We start from the raw sequence: 19872 nt of genomic DNA, 5'->3' as shown, positions 1-19872 counted from the left end.
TCTGCAGATCTCCCAAGTAGATTTGGGGAGGGCACATGAGGGAAAGTTTCACTGCACAACCAGAAATCCTTGCGCTAACTGAATTACTTCATTGGATTCTGCCCATAATCTCTCAGGAATGTGAATGAATCAACCATTTAGGTAGAACCCAACCACATAGATTGGCGTGCGTCCCATCAGTTGGAAACAACCTGGCACCAGGTGGAGAGCTTACTGTAATTCATATCAAAATTGCTTCATTCGTAGACATTTCAGTGGCATGGGATTGCTCCTGCACTGATGCAGGTGCATGGAAAGCCGCCTCCTTTGTCTTCTCCATATAGACAGCATGCAATGAGACATGAAATATTTTATTTTTCCCCTTTAAGTATTTATTTTGGTTATGGCTTACCCATCTTAAACACAAGAGATGAAAAACAGTATCCCTTTTTATTGTTTTATTTATTTTTGTTTACATAACCCTTAATCAACATGGATTTATCACTGCCCTCCCCCGACACCCTGCCCCAAATCTCCATCACTTGGTGGAAATTTTTATATGAAACAAGGCTTTTAAGCAATCAAAGACTTGTCAATTCAACCATCCCTTCCTTTAACACTAAAAAATAGGGGTGTGCCACAATGCAACACAGCTCTGTTGCCACCCAGTGGCTACTACTTCAGGTAGTTCTGCTAAGTATCGCAAATTCTGCTCCCTCTCTGGTAGGAATTTACAATGCTAGTGCAGTTTGCCTCTAGTTCTTCACTATCATCCTGGAAAGCTGCTCCAGGGATTTAGCAGTTCTCCCCCACCCTACAAAGACTCCACCATATTGCCATTGTTCAGAAACTATTTGAAGTAAATGGACCATTTCTAACATACTAAGCTCACCCACCATTGAAAAACCCCTGAGCTTCCTGTTGACATCACTTCTATTGGCGTTCATATAAATGCCAAAGAGAGAATTCATACATATCAGATTAGGAAATAGGCTTATGTTAGCTCTTTTTTTTTGTGGTGGTGGGGTGCAGGATGCACACCATCTCTCACACTGACAGGAAGAGGATCCAATGCTTACACAGCCAAGGTGAGTTTACAGATTGGACAAAACTACAAACTGCTTCCAGAGTGGGTCAGTATCAAATTAGTTACTGTAAACTATCCCATATTACAGAGGAAAGGAGATTATATAGCTTCAGCTCCCAGCACCATGCTTCCTTCCCATGGGAAAAAGCTTATAAGAAGAAAATATAAATAGTTTATTGCAAGTATTATAATAATTGATTGAAGCAAAACTGCATGCGTATGGTGGGAGACACATTAAGGGGAAGCAGCAGGAACAGTTTATGTCAAGGCAAATGGTTTCAGTTCATAAATCTAGACCAGAAGTTATTCACCCCAGAGTGCAAGGAGCTGACCTGGTTAAACACAAGACAATGTTTCTTTGACAAAATTATACACAGACACACATACACACACACCAACAGAGGGGAAAAAAGATCAACAGAGCTGTCTAGGAAAGGTAAGTAATAAGCTGATGGGCAACTCAAGCTGAGAAAGAACTTCAAGTAGCTTGGCAACTACCTACCTACAGCAAAAGTTAACAGCCCCAACAACACAGAAAAAGAGCCTATGATGTGTTCTTGCTGGTACAGCAGTGAAATTCCTTATACTGTAGAAAAGAGGACAGCCCCTTCAGCAGTATACAGAAGCAGCTCTCAACTGCAAATACCTTTCTGGTGTTAACCCTAATCACAGGATACGTAGCTTCATGTCAAGCCTGTAAAACACACAGCCTAAAGCCACATGCAGCACCCCAGCTACACACTGCAGCCTAGCAGGTTGTTGACAAACCTCCAACCAGTCTGCAGAAACGGGAGGAACACAAGTTGGTAAATAAAACCCTGGCAGACAGCAACAGTTTGCATCATTTTAGTGCCCCATGGAAATACCCAGTTGATGCTTAGCTTCCAACTCAATAAAGGAGCTCCATTTACACATCTCTCCAGATAAATTAAAACTGTGGCTGGGAATGATGCTAGCTAGTGCTATCCAGAGTAATTTGGAACTACATGAGGTAGAACTACAGTATAGACTGAAAAACCTATTTCTATAACCACTGATTTAAAAGAGGGCGGCAACATTACCAAACAAAAAAAATCAGGATCATGCCTAAAATAATTCCTCATTCTCGGTTCCTGTGAATATGAATACACTAGGCCAGTAAAATAGAAAAGTAGGTTCGCTGGAATACTTTGTCACCACAAGCTGTCGGGTAACGGTCAAAAGCTCATGCAAATTATATCCAAGTAAATTTTTGAGGTGTCAGTTGCTTTTCTAAGCTCTCCACAAAATGCTAACTATTGCACTCCTTAGTGATACCCCAGTCACCAACTATGACAGAAACAAGAGGATATGCACCTATGTGAAAATGCTGGATATATGGCCAAGGAGGTCTGGAGCCGCCACCACTCAATGTCAGTGTTACATCTAAATAGGTTTTTAAAGACTGGGTCCAAGCGTCTTTGGATAGTCAATCTATTCAGCAGTCTATAAACAGGCTTTTTCTTAATGGCATTATCTTACCAAAACTAGAGAAATGCAAAACTAATAATGCAACCTAAGTGAGCAAAGCGTTGGGAAAGCTGGGGGAGAGATTAATGGCAGGACAAAGCTTTGAAGTGGGTATTACTTCTTCACAAAGAAATCCTCCTCCTCCAAACAACAAGACATGCTGAAATCTCCCTGTTCACTAGAAAGGGCACAAAGACCTATTCTGCTACACTAGCACTTCCTTCAAGCAGGGAGATGGACAATTCCTTAACATGGTTTGCTGAAGAGGCTGCTTCCATTTTATACCCCTTAAGAAGAATTGGTTTTGAAAGAAAATCCTCCCTAGACAGCAGCTAAGAGATCTTTTTTTAAAAAATAAAATAAATAAGGAATTTGTTATCACAACTTAAAAACAAGACACGTTCAAAGTGCAAATTTTCTTTTACCAGTCTAGCACCCATTCTTGTTGCCTCTCCTACACAGGGCTTTTGCAGCCAGAGCAACTGTAGAAAAGGATGGCACCCCTTATGAAAAAGTGAGCACCCGAGTGCCAGAATCCCCTTCTCTCTCCTTACTGAGGCAGAAGGAAGGATGAGAGAAAGGGGGAATATATGCTGTTTTACAGCTCATCCTGCTGAAGGGTCCTAAAGTGCCAAGCTATATTCCCAAGCCCTAGGAGAAGTAGGAGCCTGCAAAGGGTCAGAATTTAATAATGCATAGAAAAGGATGACGTGACTGGGAGGTGCAAAGTAGGGTTTTGAAAATGAGATAGTGATCCAGAATACAAACACCTTCAATCTTGCAACATTGGTCAAGAAGCAGGAAGTTTGCTTACGGTGGAAGGGCAGGGAGAGGGATAGGCTCTGGCTGCTTCCCTTCACTGCATTACAAGAATTCCTTGCTTTGTCAGTCTCTGTGTAAAGGCAACATTCCTCTCCAAGAAGGGAACTGCGAAAGAATGTGTAGTGATCCACTCTGGGAGGGAGGAGAGGTGGGGCAGAGGGGGAGCAGGCCCTTTAGTTATTTGACTAGTAATTTAAATGTTTTAGTTTCTCTATACTGAATAAGCTTTTCCCATTTATTTATTTTTTTAAATACAAGTTCAAGTTGTCCCAACACCCATGTGCTCCTTTTCCCTACTAAGGTCCTGTAGAATCAGAATCTTCAATTAGAACTTCAGTGGTCGCTCCAAGGATCTCGGTGTTCATGACCAGCCCTTCCGTACTCTCGCCACTAGCAGTGCCAACAAAGATCTTCCCGTCGGCCATCAGATTGACCCGATCACCCCCACTGCAATATGCCTTGGGCATCCCGTCAGGGTTCAGCAGTAGACATTCTCCAGGAGTGGTGTTTCCAAGGGGATCTGGAAGAAGGGGGAGGCCCTGGCCATCAGTGGGCGGGACAACCGACTCTGGATTGGTACCCAGGATCTCAGTGCTGGTGATGAGGGCGCCTGCATTGGCTGCCAGGGCTTCAGCAATAAGCACCTCTGGGTGACTCTTAGCCTTATGTGCTACAACGCTGTCTTTTTTCTCAAACTTCTTTCCACAGATATTGCATGAAAACTGGTAAAATGTATCTGCGTCATGCTTTTTCATGTGCCAGTTCAATGAGGCCTTCTGTCGGCAGGTGAATCCACAGATCTCACATCTAAAGAAAAAAGTGGGGTGGGAAAAGAAATATGAAATAAGGCTGCAAGAATAAAGTATTGTAATTTACAACACAAGGGAAACCTAGCCTCAGTCATTGGCCAAATGAGTTGCTCCGCCTTACTCCTTCCTTGCCCCAGAGGTCCTTAGTAGACCTGTTCCCTGTTAGGCAAGTAGCTGAAAGGTGTCACCAGTGTGAGGGCAGAGAAAGTCTGCCTGAAGAATTCTGGCACAATGCAGATGTTATTTCTGCTGCTGATACTACAGGAATGTGATTCTTTATACAAATATTTTAGAGCACCTCTGGCCTATCAAGTTGGACAGAAGAATTTGAAATAAGTTAAGAAATAAGAGTGGAATACAGAAGGGTAGCCTAAGAAAGGCACCCAAAGATATAGCTGGTCTAATCCCTCATGACACAGGATAAAACATTACTTACTGTAATGGCTTCTCGCCTGTGTGGATCATTCGGTGAACTGCCAGATTGTGAGAACTCTTGAAAGCACGGGCACAGTATTCACAAATATAATCCCTTTGATCTGTAAAGCAGCACACAGTATTCAATAATCAAGTCTTGTTCCTAATCAGATTCCTATTTGTACATCTGGAAATTACCTTAATGCTCCAATCATAATACTCATGTTTTAAAATGTTTTCCTTGTAAGAGTGCGGGGGACTGTTTAAATAAATAATAATAATAATAATAATAATAATAATAATAATAATAATAATATCTTTATTGTCATTGCCCCCTTCGGGGACAACGAAATTACTTTACTAAAAGTAGCAGGGATATATTTCTCAGCTGAAAATGCATTTGTATATCACTACCAAGCCATTCCTAGATGTTACTTTCATGCATTCCTACTTTTTCTTTTCCAAAAAGACTCCAATGAAGAGGGAAGGTATGGAAAACCTCCACACTAGACTTGCAAGGTACTCTTCTAGTTGCTCCATCAGTGCAAGCATTTCTGTTTGCCCAATGGACCAATCCCCGCCCCGCCCCCATGCTGTTCTGGGAGCTCTTCTGAACCCAGTGTATTTAAGGGAGGAGTGGGAGGTGAAGCCCCACTGAACTAGTGGGAACCTTTGTGCTGGCTACTGTGCTGGATTAGCTGAATCCAGGCCAGACTATTTTTTTTCCTGGGCCAATCACAGGTAAATAGTATTTCTCTTTGAAGACTATTAAAGTTACACATTACCCAATTTAAGGTGCCTGTACGCCACAACTTCCATACAAATACATACAAGTGAATAAATGTGCATACTTGCACAAAGCCCTTTCGTAACTTCACCCATAACAGACACTGTCCTTGGAAGAAATAGTCTGGGTTAGATCAAAACACATGCAAGAACAAACAAGAGCCATAGGGAAGTAGCCAGAAATAGGAGGTAGGGCCAGATTTCTCTATAAGGACATAAAACAGCTTGATAGATATAATGTAAAATACTTAATTTGCATCTGAGTAACAGTTGCTGGTCATTTCTTTTTTATATATAAATAACTAGTATTTCACTTGTTTCCCCCTCTTCCTCACATCAGTTGGAGAACCTCCAAACCATGCTAAATGAGGCCAGCCAATGTGGCCATCACAGCTCTTTGTGGCCAGCCATGGTCATCTATCATTCACCTGGCAAAGTTGGCAAATTTAAACAACGCAGAATACAAGCCCTACTGCCAAGGGAAAACAGGAAGCATGCAGCTTAGATTGTTCTCACGATTGTTCCTTTGCAGCAGGGCTTCCATTTGCCACTGTTCAAACTGACTGCTGAATGCAAGCACCACAGCTCTCTGGTGGGTTCAGATCCTTCTGAACTTTTCAAAAGTGGTTCCCCACTCCTGCCCTACAGATCAGGTTCAGTGTGAGGAGAATACAACAAGAGAACCCAACTAACTTGAGGAGGTTGGACCTAGTATTTTGCCTACTGCTTTCTTCTGTACTAGTCATCGTCAACATTTTGAGTATATACGTGTAGCAGATGGTCTACTTTCTTATCTGAATACTGACATTTCAGTTTACTTTTTGTGAATGTCAGAATATATGTATGCAGACAAAATTTCTTCAGGATTTGTTCAGATCTAAACACTGGCACACTTGAAAAGTTTCAGGCACCAAAAATTAAATGGAGAGGGGGGAGAAGTGTGCTCGTTGGAGAAAAGGTGGGCTATTAGTGTAATAATAAGTAAATAGTAAAAGCTTAATATTAACCTTTGCCAGAAGTGTAATTGCAGCTCCTTTCATATGGAAAAGGATGTCAACATCCACTATATGGAAGAAACTGATGAACAAGCCACCAGGATTAGGTATACAGATTAACCTCCTCCCCTCCCTATCAAGTTCATATTTTTGGGTTGGTTTGATGCTGGTTTGTGATAAAAACTTTGTGATATAGCATAACCTGCAGGTGATTATTTTCAAAGCTAGTTTAAGCTGTGACCAAAAACCTAATGGGCATTTTAAGGCCCAAATACACAAAGAGAACTCCTCTACCTTTGCACTGAACGTTTTATTTCTGCATTTTATTAAACACTGAAATTGCTACAATTTCTATTTGTTGTGCACGTCACACCTGGATTGAGGTTTCACACACCCAAAAAGAAAAACTATTCATTTTCCTCCAGCAGCAGCTGGTGGAGTCGTGTTGCTTACCTAGCTTCCCAATGCAGAGGTTGCCACCAGGAACTGAGAGGTGGCATGGAGTGTTGGGAGGGGCAGTGTTGGGAGGGGCAGACTGGCTCTGTCACTGTGCCTGCACTGCACTGCTCTCCCGGCCCCTCCCCCCCGCCCCCATTAGCGGTAACAACCTTCACATTGGGAATCCAAGTAAACAACACCACACCACCCTGCTGGCCGCTACTGCTTTCGTCCTATATTCTTTAGCAAAGTGTGGCAATTTTGTCTTATAGCCTATATTACCTGTATGGTGTTTGGCATGCCGCAAAAGTTGCTTCTGGAGCCGAAATAGTCTCCCACAAGACGGATGAGGACATACATATTTTTTTTTCAGCAGATGCTGATATTTGATGTGATGCTGAAAACAAGCGAAACTTAGAAGGTTCACAAATATTAAAAATAGTAACAGAAGAAAGGTTCACTGGTAAAGTCAAGCCCAGCATTTGTGACACTTTAGTACATGCATATAAAGGGCAATAATGCAACATTTATTTTCTTTATTAAGTTTACATCCTGCCTTTCCTCCTAAAGGATTTTCTACCAACTCATGGTAGTATGAGGGCTAAGGAAAACAGCACAGATTACACAGGCCTTGGAAATATTTATAACTAAAAATAAATAGATGCAAACATATAGTAATAAATTATTCTCACCTGCAAATAGCGAGGATGTGCAAGAACTGTGCCACATCCTTCCATCTCACAACGTACGTATTGTATTGGGGGCTTTTTCCTAAGGAAAAAACAGGAGAGAAGATGGGGACAGAATGACATGGAGTACTATTACAATTATAGACAATATACTTTTCTAATGAACACAGAGAGGTGGACTGCAAGCAGTAAAAGAAGCCAAATTAGTCTTTTGACATGGAAAATTCTTTGAAAAACCTCAATAAAAATGTTACTTTAAAAAAAACTGATTTTTCTAGAGTAATTGTGGTTTCTGAAATCCTTTGCAGAAAAACATCTGCACTGTTGTGTTCAACACAACTTCTGCACCCCCTTCCTTTAGGGCGTGACTCTTAGAGGGACAATTTATCACTGAAGTCAGCCATCCCCAGAAGCAACTATTTGGATCACAATGTATTTGGAAGTTAGAAATGTATACAAGCTGCGTCATTATCCTCTTAACAGGATGGTTTGCAGTTGGGACTACGAAGCTTCGTTTAGGTTTTCTTGCTTTTGTTTAACCATGAATATTATAAATGGTTCCATTAGAGTTACATAATAAACATTTCAAAACAACCCACTTTACAAAGTATGCAAGAACTGAGCAGGCAAATGAAATACAGTATAGAAAAAGCAGCACAGAATGGACCTGAATCAAGAATAAAAATTTAATCACTCCTGTAAACATACTGTATCAAATGGGATTAGGTTATTCAAAAAGAGACTAGTGTAAGCAAGCCTTTAAATAAGCCCACAGAAGGTACTAGTTTGTTCCCATGCAGACTGTAGAGAAGGGAAACCTGCTATGATACATAGAAGAGTCTTTCATTTTTTATATGCAAAACTAAATGCATGGGGAGGATCTGCCTCAGCAGAACTTTAGATAACCAATATCCAGTTAGCCAAGTTTATATTGCATCACTATATTAAGATAGAAAAAGTAAAAGAAGCTCACCTCCTTTTGGGAAGTCGTGGACTCTTGTCATCTTTTCTCCTCCTTCCTCTTCTAGAACAAGACCACAAGGACAAAAGCGAAAACAAAGAGAAAAAGAAAGCACATTTACTGATGTACATGCAAAGGGAACTATTCTTCAGATGGCAAGTTGATTAATGACAAAAATCTACCACTAAAATAAAACAAGTACAGAACAGAACAAGTAGCTTATTCACAATAAAATGTAACTTATTTACATATATTTCTGTTATCCGGCTGCCACAGAACTCATTCTAACACAACCAACCCCCAAGCAAGCAGATGTAAGGTAAAGGTAAAGGACCCCTGGACAGTTAAGTCCAGTCAAAGGCGACTGAGGTGGGGCACTCATCTTGCTTTTCAGGCCAAGGGAGCCGGTGTTCACCCACAGCTTTCTGGGGTCATGTGGCCAGCATAACTAAACCACTACTGGTGCATGGAGGACTGTGATGAGTGCCAGAGCACAAACGCCTTTTACCTTCCTACAGCAGCAGTACCTATTTATCTATTTGCAGTGCTATGCTTTCAAACTGCTAGGTTTTCAGAAGCTGGGACAGAGCAACGGGAGCTCACCCCACAATGCAGATTCGAACTGCCAACCTTCCAATGGGCAGGCCCAAGAGGCTCAGTGGTTTAGACCACAGTGTCACCTGCGTCCCAATGTACAACTTTCAGAAGATATAAATTCTAGTATTGCAACATGTTTTTTTCTAATAGGAACTTCTTTTCATTAAGGGATCTCTCCAGAGACCTAAAATTTTCGCTTGGCTTCCTAATCAAACCAATTCCTTGAGGTCTTATCAACTCCTCCCTTCTAGTCTTGAGGTATATGTGTGCAGGCAAAGTAAAATCTTTGCAATGGGGTTTTGTGAAAAGTACACTGCTGCCTTCTACTTCAAAAGCAGAGGGAAGAGATATAATCCCTCCCCCCTTCTCTGTGAAGGGAAGAAAAGGTAGTCTCTCTCTCTCACAAGATTATTGTTATTTATTAAACTTATTAGTTTTTTATTTACTTACAAAAACTTAGTGACTTATAACAATAAATATAGATAGGTTTTTACAGAAAATGCAAGCAACATCCTTGCCACTGTTGCTGTTTCTTTGAACACTCCCGTGGGAAGGGTGAGAAATCCCTGATCATTACCTCTACAAAGGTTCTCAAAGAGAAGAGTGAGGTGTCTTTCCCTTCCCACTAAGCCCTAGCATGCAGTCCTAAATTTGGCCAAGAGCATCTATTTAGGAGGGAAACAATTAGCCAACTCCAGGACCATCATTTGCCCCTACCCTCAGTACCACCAATACAGCATGGATGTTAGAAGAGCACAATGCTTTCATACACCTTAAAATTATGAAATTTAATTTGTGTACACAACACAACTGCAGGATCTAGTACTCCTTCCCCTCAAAAAGAGAAATGCTGCAAATTTCTACATCTTATCTAGTAAACAAAGACCCAAAACCATGAGTGCAGGTAATCTCCTATAAATGATCAGATGTCACAGGTTCTTCAAAAACAAATGAATCTAATATGCTTGTACAATGAAACACTCCCCATCCTAAATCTGTTCTGGATTTCCTCCTCAACCCTCCAGAGAATATTTGGGGTGAGGGTGCAGGAAGAAGAAGAAGAGAGAGAAGTGAAGTTCCATTGGGTGAATGAAAGTTGTTCTGCTTATGCGATGACTTTGCTAGATTCAACTCAATAACTTATTTGTGCTCAGTGTAATGCCATGCAAAGTCAGCAGATAACTTCGATGCTGGTAGACTAGCAGAAAGTAATGAACCAGACATTCTTCTTGGCTTTAAAAATCTACACAACCACTCAACTGTAGACTTCATAGCATGGGTGAAATAAATATTCCAGATCCAGTACAAAGCACATACGTGGCCTTTAATTTTGATCACATTACATGGCTTGTACACAAAGCCACAGAATTTTACTCACTTCCTAGGTGGTTCCTCATCTTCTCGGAACTCACTTTCTTCTTTGACTTCCACCTCCACTTTAATCTCTTTCTGTTTCTCTTTTTCTTCTTTTCCCTTCCCTGTTTTTTTCTTCTGCTTTGGAGCTTCCCTGCAGAAACAGACATCACATATTCTCTACTTCAGGAAACCTTTCATCTGCAGTTTGGCAACAACCTGAATCTTTTAGACAATTCTTCAACATGGATTTTGAGGCACTTCCAAGTTTTCATGTTTGCTATCCCTGTAATTAGTAAACATGCCTTGGTCTCTGCCAATTTTTAAAGAGTCCAGTTGCTCACAAAAGTGGAAACTTAATATTTAAGTGTGTGTTTCTAACTATGGGTCGGAACTGGCAGCTATTCCATTAGCCCATCAGATTAACGACATAAAATTCCTTTTTGCTTGGAAAATGGAACACACCTGTCTAAATGTGGTTTATAGGTTTCATCTCTGGGATCATCTTTGAAAGGAACCTCTTCTTCACTGATAAGCATTTCTTCTTCATCACTGTTGATGCAGTGAAGAGGAGAAAAGAAAGTGAAAGGATGAACAGAATTTTTATATCAACATATTCCTGAACACAGAAGAGAACAGTATAAACTTCATACACTTTTTCTGGGCCTTACAATATTATGCACAGAGTACACACTAGACAAAAGGCACTTTTTCTGGAACATGCAACAGAGACAGCAAGCTATCTGTTCACTTGCTAGGAGGCTGCATCAGCAATAGTTCAAATAATCCAATAACAGGAATCATATTGCAGGGTAGTGGGAATGCAAGTAGAACTAACATTATCTAAATCATTCTCTCTCTTTGTAACAATCTCTTTAGATATATCTTCTATTTTCCTATCAATTTCAATGGTTAAAAACTTAGCCCTCATCAGTTCTAAAACTGGCTGAGCATTTATTTATATGGTAGACAGTTAATCCCCAATGCTTCAAACCTCCAACCCCGGCTACTGGCTATATTTCTATCAGGTAACATATTAGGGCCACAGGTTAGCTTTCCCTAACTTTAGGTCATCATCTAAGCAAGTCAGCCTCTGAATTAATTCAAGACACCAGACATCTGTTATATTTGTATAATCCAAGCATCTTTGAGCGATATTTTAGCCTGACACCACCCTGTTTGAATCAGTTTCTTATGCACAAACCAATATTCTAAATACACTAATTATGGAAGAACATGGTAATCAAAACTTACCTGATTCCAGCTGGAGATGAATGCTCTTCTGTGACCTCTAAAAGTTAGAAACAAAAGCATATTTTTATCTTAATAAGTATGGGCAGTAATCATCAGCATCTGAGAACTTATATGTACAGTGGTACCTCAGGTTAAGTACTTAATTCGTTCCTGAGGTCCGTTCTTAACCTGAAACTGTTCTTAACCTGAAGCACCACTTTAGCTAATGGGGCCTCCTGCTGCCGCCACGCCGCCGGAGCCAGATTTCTGTTCTTATCCTGAAGCAAAGTTCTTAACTTGAAGCACTATTTCTGGGTTAGTGGAGTCTGTAAGCTGAAGCGTATGTAACCTGAGGTACCACTGTATATATCACTGTAGTGCTGCATCAAAATGATGCAACATGTCAAATATCCGTATCATGGTTACGTATGGAGATATTGTTTCCAATTTTGCACAAAAAGGACAGTACATAATATGTAAGAAAATTACAACCCAAGCCACGCAGGCATCAATAGTAATGAAATGTGTTGTGTGAAATGCTAATAGCTTGCATTTTAACAATTAAGCTATATTTGCACCTGGTCTGTGTTGCACGTGACTACATGGGCAAAAACTATTTTTAGTAACTGTCAACGTTAAGGCACAATACTAATTTGTGGCTTTCAAATCCTATAAATTTTATGCTTTACAATAAGGTTGGGGAACTTCAAATGCAGTCTTCCAAGCCTCTCCATCTGGTGCTTAGGACTCTCTTCACATCATACCCTAGGCCACACTCCTTACTGGTCCTGCTTTGCATTTTTCAAGGACTGAAAGCAGCACATACCGAATTCTAACTGGTCTGTGTTTGGCTCTGATTTGCAGATGAGCTGCAAAGACCCAGTCTTGGATCTAGAGCTCCGTGAATTATCTGTATCACACTGACGAACAGCAGCTGCTGCCCTGTTGCTACGCCAGCCCCGACTGGGCCTGGCTATACCGACTGGGGTTCCAGCAGCAAGAATATTTGAGACTTCTTCCTCTTCTGTCTCTTCTTTGGGATCTGTGATATAAATATCAGATGGTGATTATTATTTATTAGTTGCTTTACTCATGGAAATGATGCAAAGGGACTTACAGACACAACAGAAATAATATAACCAATTACAATAAACATGATCAATAAAAACCTTTAAAACCCCCAAATTTTACAAATAAAAGATACAAGCAGCGACCATTTTGCGTGTGTCCAACTGATGTATGACCACCGACAATCACACCACTTTTGGCCCCGGAATAAGCAGGGAGGGCTGACGCCCAACCGCTGACACATGCAATAACCTGGTATGCAACTGCCACGCAAATGAGGAGTTGCCTGTATTACAGATCTTGCCTCACTTATTTTAAATATAGATGTATTTTAAAGGCTTCCAAGGGCAAAAAGCCCAGGTAAAAAGGGAAGTTTCCCCCCTGTGCCTAAAAATATAGATGGCACCAGGCAAGACTCTTGGGTGAGAGCAGGCATAGGCAAACCTGGCCCTCCAGCTGTTTTGGGACTACAACTCCCACCATCCCTAGCTAACAGGACCAGTGGTCAGGGATGATGGGAGCTGTAGTCCCAAAACATCTGGAGGGCCGAGTTTGCCTATGCCTGGGTGAGAGCATTCAACGTGCAGGAAATCACCAAGTGAAAAGGCCTGCTCTCCTGTTACAATCCTACAGACTTCCCAGGGCCCACAGAGAAGGGCCTCAAATGATGTACTCAGAGACCAGGTCAGTTTATCTGAATCAAGAATAAAAACAACAACAACACCTTTGCTTTTAGAATCATATACCTGGAATGGAACAAAAAGCAATGCATTCTCCAGACCACAAAGAATCACAAGCTGGGAGGTGCAGCGCTAGAGAAGGGCACTCTTAGAGTAAATAGCTCAAGAGAAGTTGCACAACATTTATGTAAACCTTGTTTATAAATATTGCTTTTGCTGTGATACTACCCACCCTGTGAAATGGTCTCCCTTCGATATTTAGTCAGCACCAATAGTAAATATGAACCTGTTCACCTGGGCCTTTGATATGTTAGACCAGTTTTACTTTCTCTTAGATATAGATATAATTTTTATACTCTAAAGGTGGTCAATGTGCTTGATTTTTAATGGACTGACCTAAGTTGTACACTACTTTGGCAACTTCTAGTTTCAAAGAGGAATATAAACTGTAATAAGTAAATTGGCAAATCTCTTTATAATAGGCTGCTCTGTGCAATCACTTTTACACAAAACAAATAACCTCTTCTTATACATTCTTTCTTTCAATTATTGCTTTTGATACTGTTCATTGCACCTATTCCGGATCAAATGCATTTCTTAAAAATAGTTGACCAAAAATGGACACATTTTTCCAAGATAACTATCAACACTTGTCTGAAGCTACCAATAACTCTATACACTGTCTAAAAATGTTTGCTCTAACAATCCCAATACTTCTTACCTTCCACAACCTAACCTATGAATCTGTGTGAACAATTAGAGAATAAATCAATAAATGCTGACATGCAGGACACTTGCTGTGCGATTATCTAATGTAAGGCAATTTAAATCTGACTATAGGAAAGCTCCAGCAGCGATAAGGAGAAAGACACCTGCACACAAAGCTCTCCAATAGGAAACAATTTTTCCTACCCTGCAATATTTTGCTCTCTGGGTAAACTCTTAATTTTTTACATTTAAAGAAGGAGAAAAATAAGATTGGGCTTTTAAGAAGAAACAAGACTGCTAATTCAGTGGACAGGGATTTCTCACTGGTACAAACAACAGCAAATGAGTCTTTACAAAGGACCCAAAACCTTCTGAAAGAAAAAACTACTACAGAGTAGTTGAGTCTTTGACAGAGGGTCCTCAGCGAGTTGAAAGAGAGTTTATATGTCTATGTCTAATGACATTTATTTGGCAGAAACAGCTCCTTCAAGTTCCAAGAAAAGGCTGATCAACCCCTCATAATCTTAGCTAGTAGAAAAGAGAAAATAGGACCTGCAACTCATATTAGAAGACACAGGATGCAGTTACCATACCCTGCTTCAGACATGCCAGTTTCAAATAATTAAATAATGTACTATTTGATTATTAATGAAATGTAGCTATCCTGGAAGTAGGTCTCCCACATTTTAATTAATTATATTAACAGGAAACCCAAGAGGAAATATATACTAAAGATATCTAAATAGAGATATTTTCTTTAAACATGTCAGCTACAGATAGAAAGACTGTAAAACTGTTGGATGGCAAAAATTAAACAGGGTTTTGAAGTAATTAAAGGTGTAAAGCAGGCAAATGAATGATCGGTATCAAGTTTTAACTGAAGGTGCATCAGACACAGCCACACCTGATTGACAAGATATATGACCAATGTATATACGTACATATGACCAATAAAAGCGATCACATTAAAATTTAAGTTATAATTGCAAAAAAGTGACAAGACAGCACATCCAGATGGGACTCTTCTAGCCTGTGAATTTGACAGTACTGTAGTTTAGGACAGACTGAAGTAGTGCAGACAATGTGAAATCAACTCATGGAATTCATTTACATGAGATGTTTTGATAACCATTAGAATTAAGATCATTTTTAAAAAGGTTTAGTCAAGTTCAGAAAAGAATCTATCAACCAACTGTTATTACCCATAATAGCTAAAAATAAAACAATGGACCGAAGCAATACATCTCCGTGATTCTACAGTTGGTAACAAACAATTTCTACTATTCATGTGAACCTCTCAAGGATATCCAGATGTTTACAAGTTGGGAATGAACTGCCAGGCTAAATACAATTGAGGAGAGTAATTGTATTATATGTGATACATTCAAATCTTACCTTTCACCACAGTTTTATCCAGGCATCTGAAACGAAATGAAATACATGGTGAATTTCTGCTGAAACCACTAACACAACGGCATGAAAAGTAAGATTTATTCTAAGCATTATATCTGCTTCAACAAAATATATGTTCCTTCTCAGGAAGTTTCATCATTAAGGATGATTGTAGGGGTTAAAGCATTGCACTAGGAACTAGGAAATACATGTTCAAAATTCCACTCAAACACTATCTTTTAGTCTAGCCAACTTCATAGGACTGTTGTGAGGAGAAAGTTGGGAGAGAAAGCATCACATACATTGCTTTGAGCTCCTTAAGAGAGGAGATAACCTTTTGTAACTAAGGAAAAGGTACATAGCTGTGCTCACAAGTGCTAATACTATATGTTTAGGAAAAATTCCAGGAAATTATTATTTTTTGCCACAAATGTTGAGAAATGTCTATATGTCAGTCTTCGTTTTCCAGTTCTCTCACACAACCACTTCATTCAAGTGCTAAGCTATTTAATTTATTTTAGTACAGTTCTTCATTATTTTCAGGGCCAAGTCCTCAGAAAGCAGCATATACTTTCTCCCAACACTTTTCCCCACCAAAAAAGAGGGAGGGGGAAACTGGACAATGCTTATAAAAGTACTGAGCGTAAGCCAGATTTCTTCAGCAAGGACCACACAACGCTACCCCACTTCAGGGCCCCCACCCCTGGAAGCATTTATTACCACTAACTAGCCACTTCTCCTATGAAGTTAAGCTGACCCTGTATAGAAACTGGCCCTACAACAGTCAGGGGCGTGTGTCTTAATCCCCAATTAGTAATGTAACCGTCCCTAATTAACATGAACACGCACAGATGATGTGTGCTTCCCAGTGCAGACTTGCACTGCCTGAAATAATTCTGGGGATATTTACCTAGAAGAAAGCCGACTTGAACTCTGTGGGGCTGACTTCAGAGTAAACATGCTCAGGATTACACAGCGCATGAAGCATTCTCGCATGGGGTCGTTGCCATAACGCAAAGAGGCGCTCAAAGTGAGGCAACGCGGCCAAGTTCCTGCATGGACGTTTTCTCAATGCCATTAGCGGCAAAGTGGGGATGCGACAGGGAAGCGCGGGGGGGGGGGGGGGAGAGAGAAGCAACCCCTTTCTCTTTCACCAGCGAGCAGCGCCAATACTCACGCGGCGCGCGGGCTCTCCTTCCTGCCGGCAGCGCCAGGCGGAGCGGCGGTTGGTTGCGGCTCAGCCTCGGAGTCGGGCACCGACGGCGTCTCGGGCCCCTGGTTCTGCCGGGCGCCAGGGCTACTGCGGCGCCGGCGGGGATATTCGGCCTTCCTTCGGCGTGAGGCGGCAGCGGCGGCAGCAGCAGCGGCGGCGGCGGCCGCCCGTCCCCGGTCTCGGCCTCCTCGGAGCACCCGACTGCCGCCGGACTCCTCCCCCTGTCCAGCAGCGGCTGCGGGAGTGGGCGGGGGACGCCGGCGGCCGCTGGGAGGCGGAGCGCTCGCCTCTTCGCTCTCTCGTGGCTCCTGCTGCGGCTCTTCCTCCTGGGTCTCCGCCTGCTCGGGCGCCCCCGGCATCAGAGCAGCTGGCGGCGGCGGCGGCTCAAAGGGCGGCCCAAGCGGCGGCAGCGGCTGCCCCTCCTGCTCGTGACAGCAGCGCCAAGCGCTCCCCCCGCCTCTGTACAGCGGGCCCCCGCCCTCCCGCGCCGAGCGAGGCCAATCAAGAGCGAGTTCGGAGTTCAGGCCGGACGCAAGGTCTCCCCCCTCGCTCTGCGCCAGCCAGTCAGAAGGGAAGGTGCCGGACACACCCCACCCACCGCTCTCCCGACTCCACCAATCGGCGTCGCCAAGGCCGGCTGGCTCAGGACGCTCCAATCAACGGGCGAGATTCGTCGGGGGCGCGCGCGCGCTGTCGGAATCCTGACCGTGGCGCGCGCGTCGTAGAGCGGAGCCGTTTAACAGTTATCTCTCGCGCGCCAAATGTCCTTCGTTACCCTGAGGAAGGGGCATCGTTGCGGAGGCTTGGCGCTCGCGCTCTCTCTCTCTCTCGAGCTGCCGCTCTCTCAGTGCCGCGCAGTGACGCTGTTTTCGCGAAGCCCTCAGTCCTGCCGTTGTCGCCCCCTCCCCCCCGTCCGCTCCGCAGTTTGGGCCGGTCTGGTATCCCACAGTCTCTTGTTTTGACGAACGAAACGAAAAGAGATTCGGTACCTTCCGAAAACCTGTTTCCCTGAGCTTCACGCCGTCCGCGTTTCTCGGTGCTTCACGTTCGGGAAGGATTTAAAAGGGAAAAAAAAAACATTGTAGCTTCTCCTTTAAGAAAAAAAAAGCACCGTCGTGTGGCGGGTGAAAGTCGGTGACAAAATGGCGTCCAATGAAGAGAGGCGGGACTTGCGGAGGACGCGCGCATTTCCGCTCTCGAGGCTAGAACTGCGCAGCTGCCGGCCGAGCCGGCATTATGGGAATTGTAGTTTATAGTATATACATAGTTACGCGTACAAGCCGAGGAAGAGTGAGTCCCATTGGCCACAGCAGGATTTACTCCTAGTAGACATGCATAGAGCTGGGCTGTATGTCTGAAATCCCACATTCTCTTACCTAGGGAGCAGGACCCAGTACATTTAATGGAACCTATTTCTAAATAAGGTTGCACTGGAATGCATTATAGGGCCAGAATGCATGCTTCTCTTGGGATAATTCATTGACCACTCCCAAACGACCAACATGCATATCTGCACCTTGAAGAAGTGCATTCCTCTGTCAAACAGCTCTTCCTGATGTTTAGTTGGAATCTGCTTTCTTGTAACTTATTGTAACATTGAATTTACAAAACACTTTGTAACTTTTAATTGTAAACCAAATTAAACTCTTAGTCTGAATACCTATCTCAGAGTTTTCTGCCTGCTTCCTTCATTTTCATATTTTGTAACAGCCTTAACACACATCCAATCCAGAGTTCAGTTCAGTAACAAAAGTAAGCAGAGCCCCCTCAGATGAGCAAAAAGAACAATAATTTTATTGCAAAGCATTATGATGCTGTTAGGACTAAACTCTGACCTAGAGGCTGTCATTGTGAAAGAACACAGTCTCATGCTTGAGTTGTATACATGATGGTGCAACTGTTCCCAAGATATATTTAAAAAACCTTTGTATCACTTTCCATATATGCATGCAATTTTAAAATAATCTCTTGCTACACATTGTGTATGTGTGAGAGTGTACTGTTAAGGAACCAGCCAAGCGGCATTAAAATTGGGTTAGAGAGGAGAGAAGCTGAGACTAGTTTAAAGCCAGGTTACGAAAACTCTCTACAGGCTATGGCCTTCAGGTATACACCTTGAGCTGCTTTAACTTCTGTATGGTACGAAACACAAGACAGCACACCAAACATGGTTAGATATTATATAAAATGTTACATATTAACAATTATAAGATACTTTTTGCTAAATGTAATCATATTTTCAAAATGTTACAGAGGAGAAGTCATGGCAGTCTGTAACAGCAACAAAGTTATTAGGGTGGAATTAAACATTGCACTGAGGCGATCCTTTTGCCAGCACAAGCATTTCTGCTTCTCAGATCTCCCTCCACCTGCCTCCCAAGTTGTTCTGGGATTTCACCTGACTCCCCAGGGCTGAGTTGGAGGGGTGCAGGAAAAGGAGGGGGGTGAAACCCTCTTGCGCTAGCACAACTATATGGTTGAATTCGGCCCTAAGTCTTTAAGGTACAACCTGACTTGTTTTTTAAATGTTGACAGAATTGAAGGATTATACTTGTGTTGAGTAATATGCAGTGCTTTTCCTGGGGGGACGCAGGAGGATGCATACCCCTAAACGTTCTGTGAATCTTTGTACTTTTGTCCATTTACTGTATTTATTTTCCCCGATTTGAACTATAAAATGGTGATTTTCTTGAGTACAAATGAGAGTATCCCTAAACATTTTTAAGGGGGGAAAAGCACCGGTAATATGTATATTTACAGACAACAATTCTATTCAGAAAGATACTTGGTTTGAACAGATACTTCCAGGGCTATATGTAAATTAGCATACAATTCCATCGGGAAAGGTTCTCCAGGTCTCCCTAATTTCCAAGATTTCCAGGGACATCCCTGCTTTAGAGAAGCCACCTTGGTTTTTTATTAGATCCCAGAATGTCTCACTTTTCCTTAGGATGTCTCTGTTTTCACTGGAGAAATGTTGGAGGCTATGAAATTATCCAACCCTTGAACTGTCTGAAAGCAATCCTGTATAAGGAAGAGGTTTTTTAATATTTAATGTTTTATTATGATTTTATATTTGTTGGAAGCTGTCCAGAGTGGCTGAGGCAACCCAGTAAGATGCGTGGGGTATAAATAGTAAAATTATCATTATGGAATAGGA

General features: G+C 42.0%; 1 protein-coding gene across 2 annotated transcripts; it reads right to left on the bottom strand.

Annotated features, from left to right (window-relative positions):
• Positions 1 to 426: 426 nt before the first annotated feature.
• Positions 427 to 18368, bottom strand: ZFP91 (ZFP91 zinc finger protein, atypical E3 ubiquitin ligase). Of its 2 annotated transcripts, none has more exons than XM_083416226.1 (11): positions 16677 to 18368; positions 15503 to 15528; positions 12478 to 12693; positions 11673 to 11709; positions 10884 to 10970; positions 10444 to 10572; positions 8481 to 8531; positions 7511 to 7589; positions 7101 to 7215; positions 4622 to 4721; positions 427 to 4183 (listed from the first exon to the last, which is right to left on the bottom strand). In XM_083416226.1, the coding sequence occupies exons 1-11, from the start codon at positions 17069 to 17071 to the stop codon at positions 3673 to 3675; spliced, it is 1746 nt and encodes a 581-aa protein (XP_083272352.1). In that variant the 5' UTR covers positions 17072 to 18368; the 3' UTR covers positions 427 to 3672. The 2 variants fall into 2 exon arrangements, with proteins under 2 accessions (XP_083272352.1, XP_083272353.1); XM_083416227.1 differs by having other exon boundaries at positions 8481 to 8528.
• Positions 18369 to 19872: the final 1504 nt, after the last annotated feature.

This window comes from Podarcis tiliguerta (genome assembly GCF_965153285.1).
Source record: "Podarcis tiliguerta genome assembly, chromosome: 1".
Classification (NCBI taxonomy): domain Eukaryota; kingdom Metazoa; phylum Chordata; class Lepidosauria; order Squamata; family Lacertidae; genus Podarcis; species Podarcis tiliguerta.
Note: the sequence above shows the minus strand (reverse complement) of the source record. Positions and strands in the feature narration are given on the sequence as shown.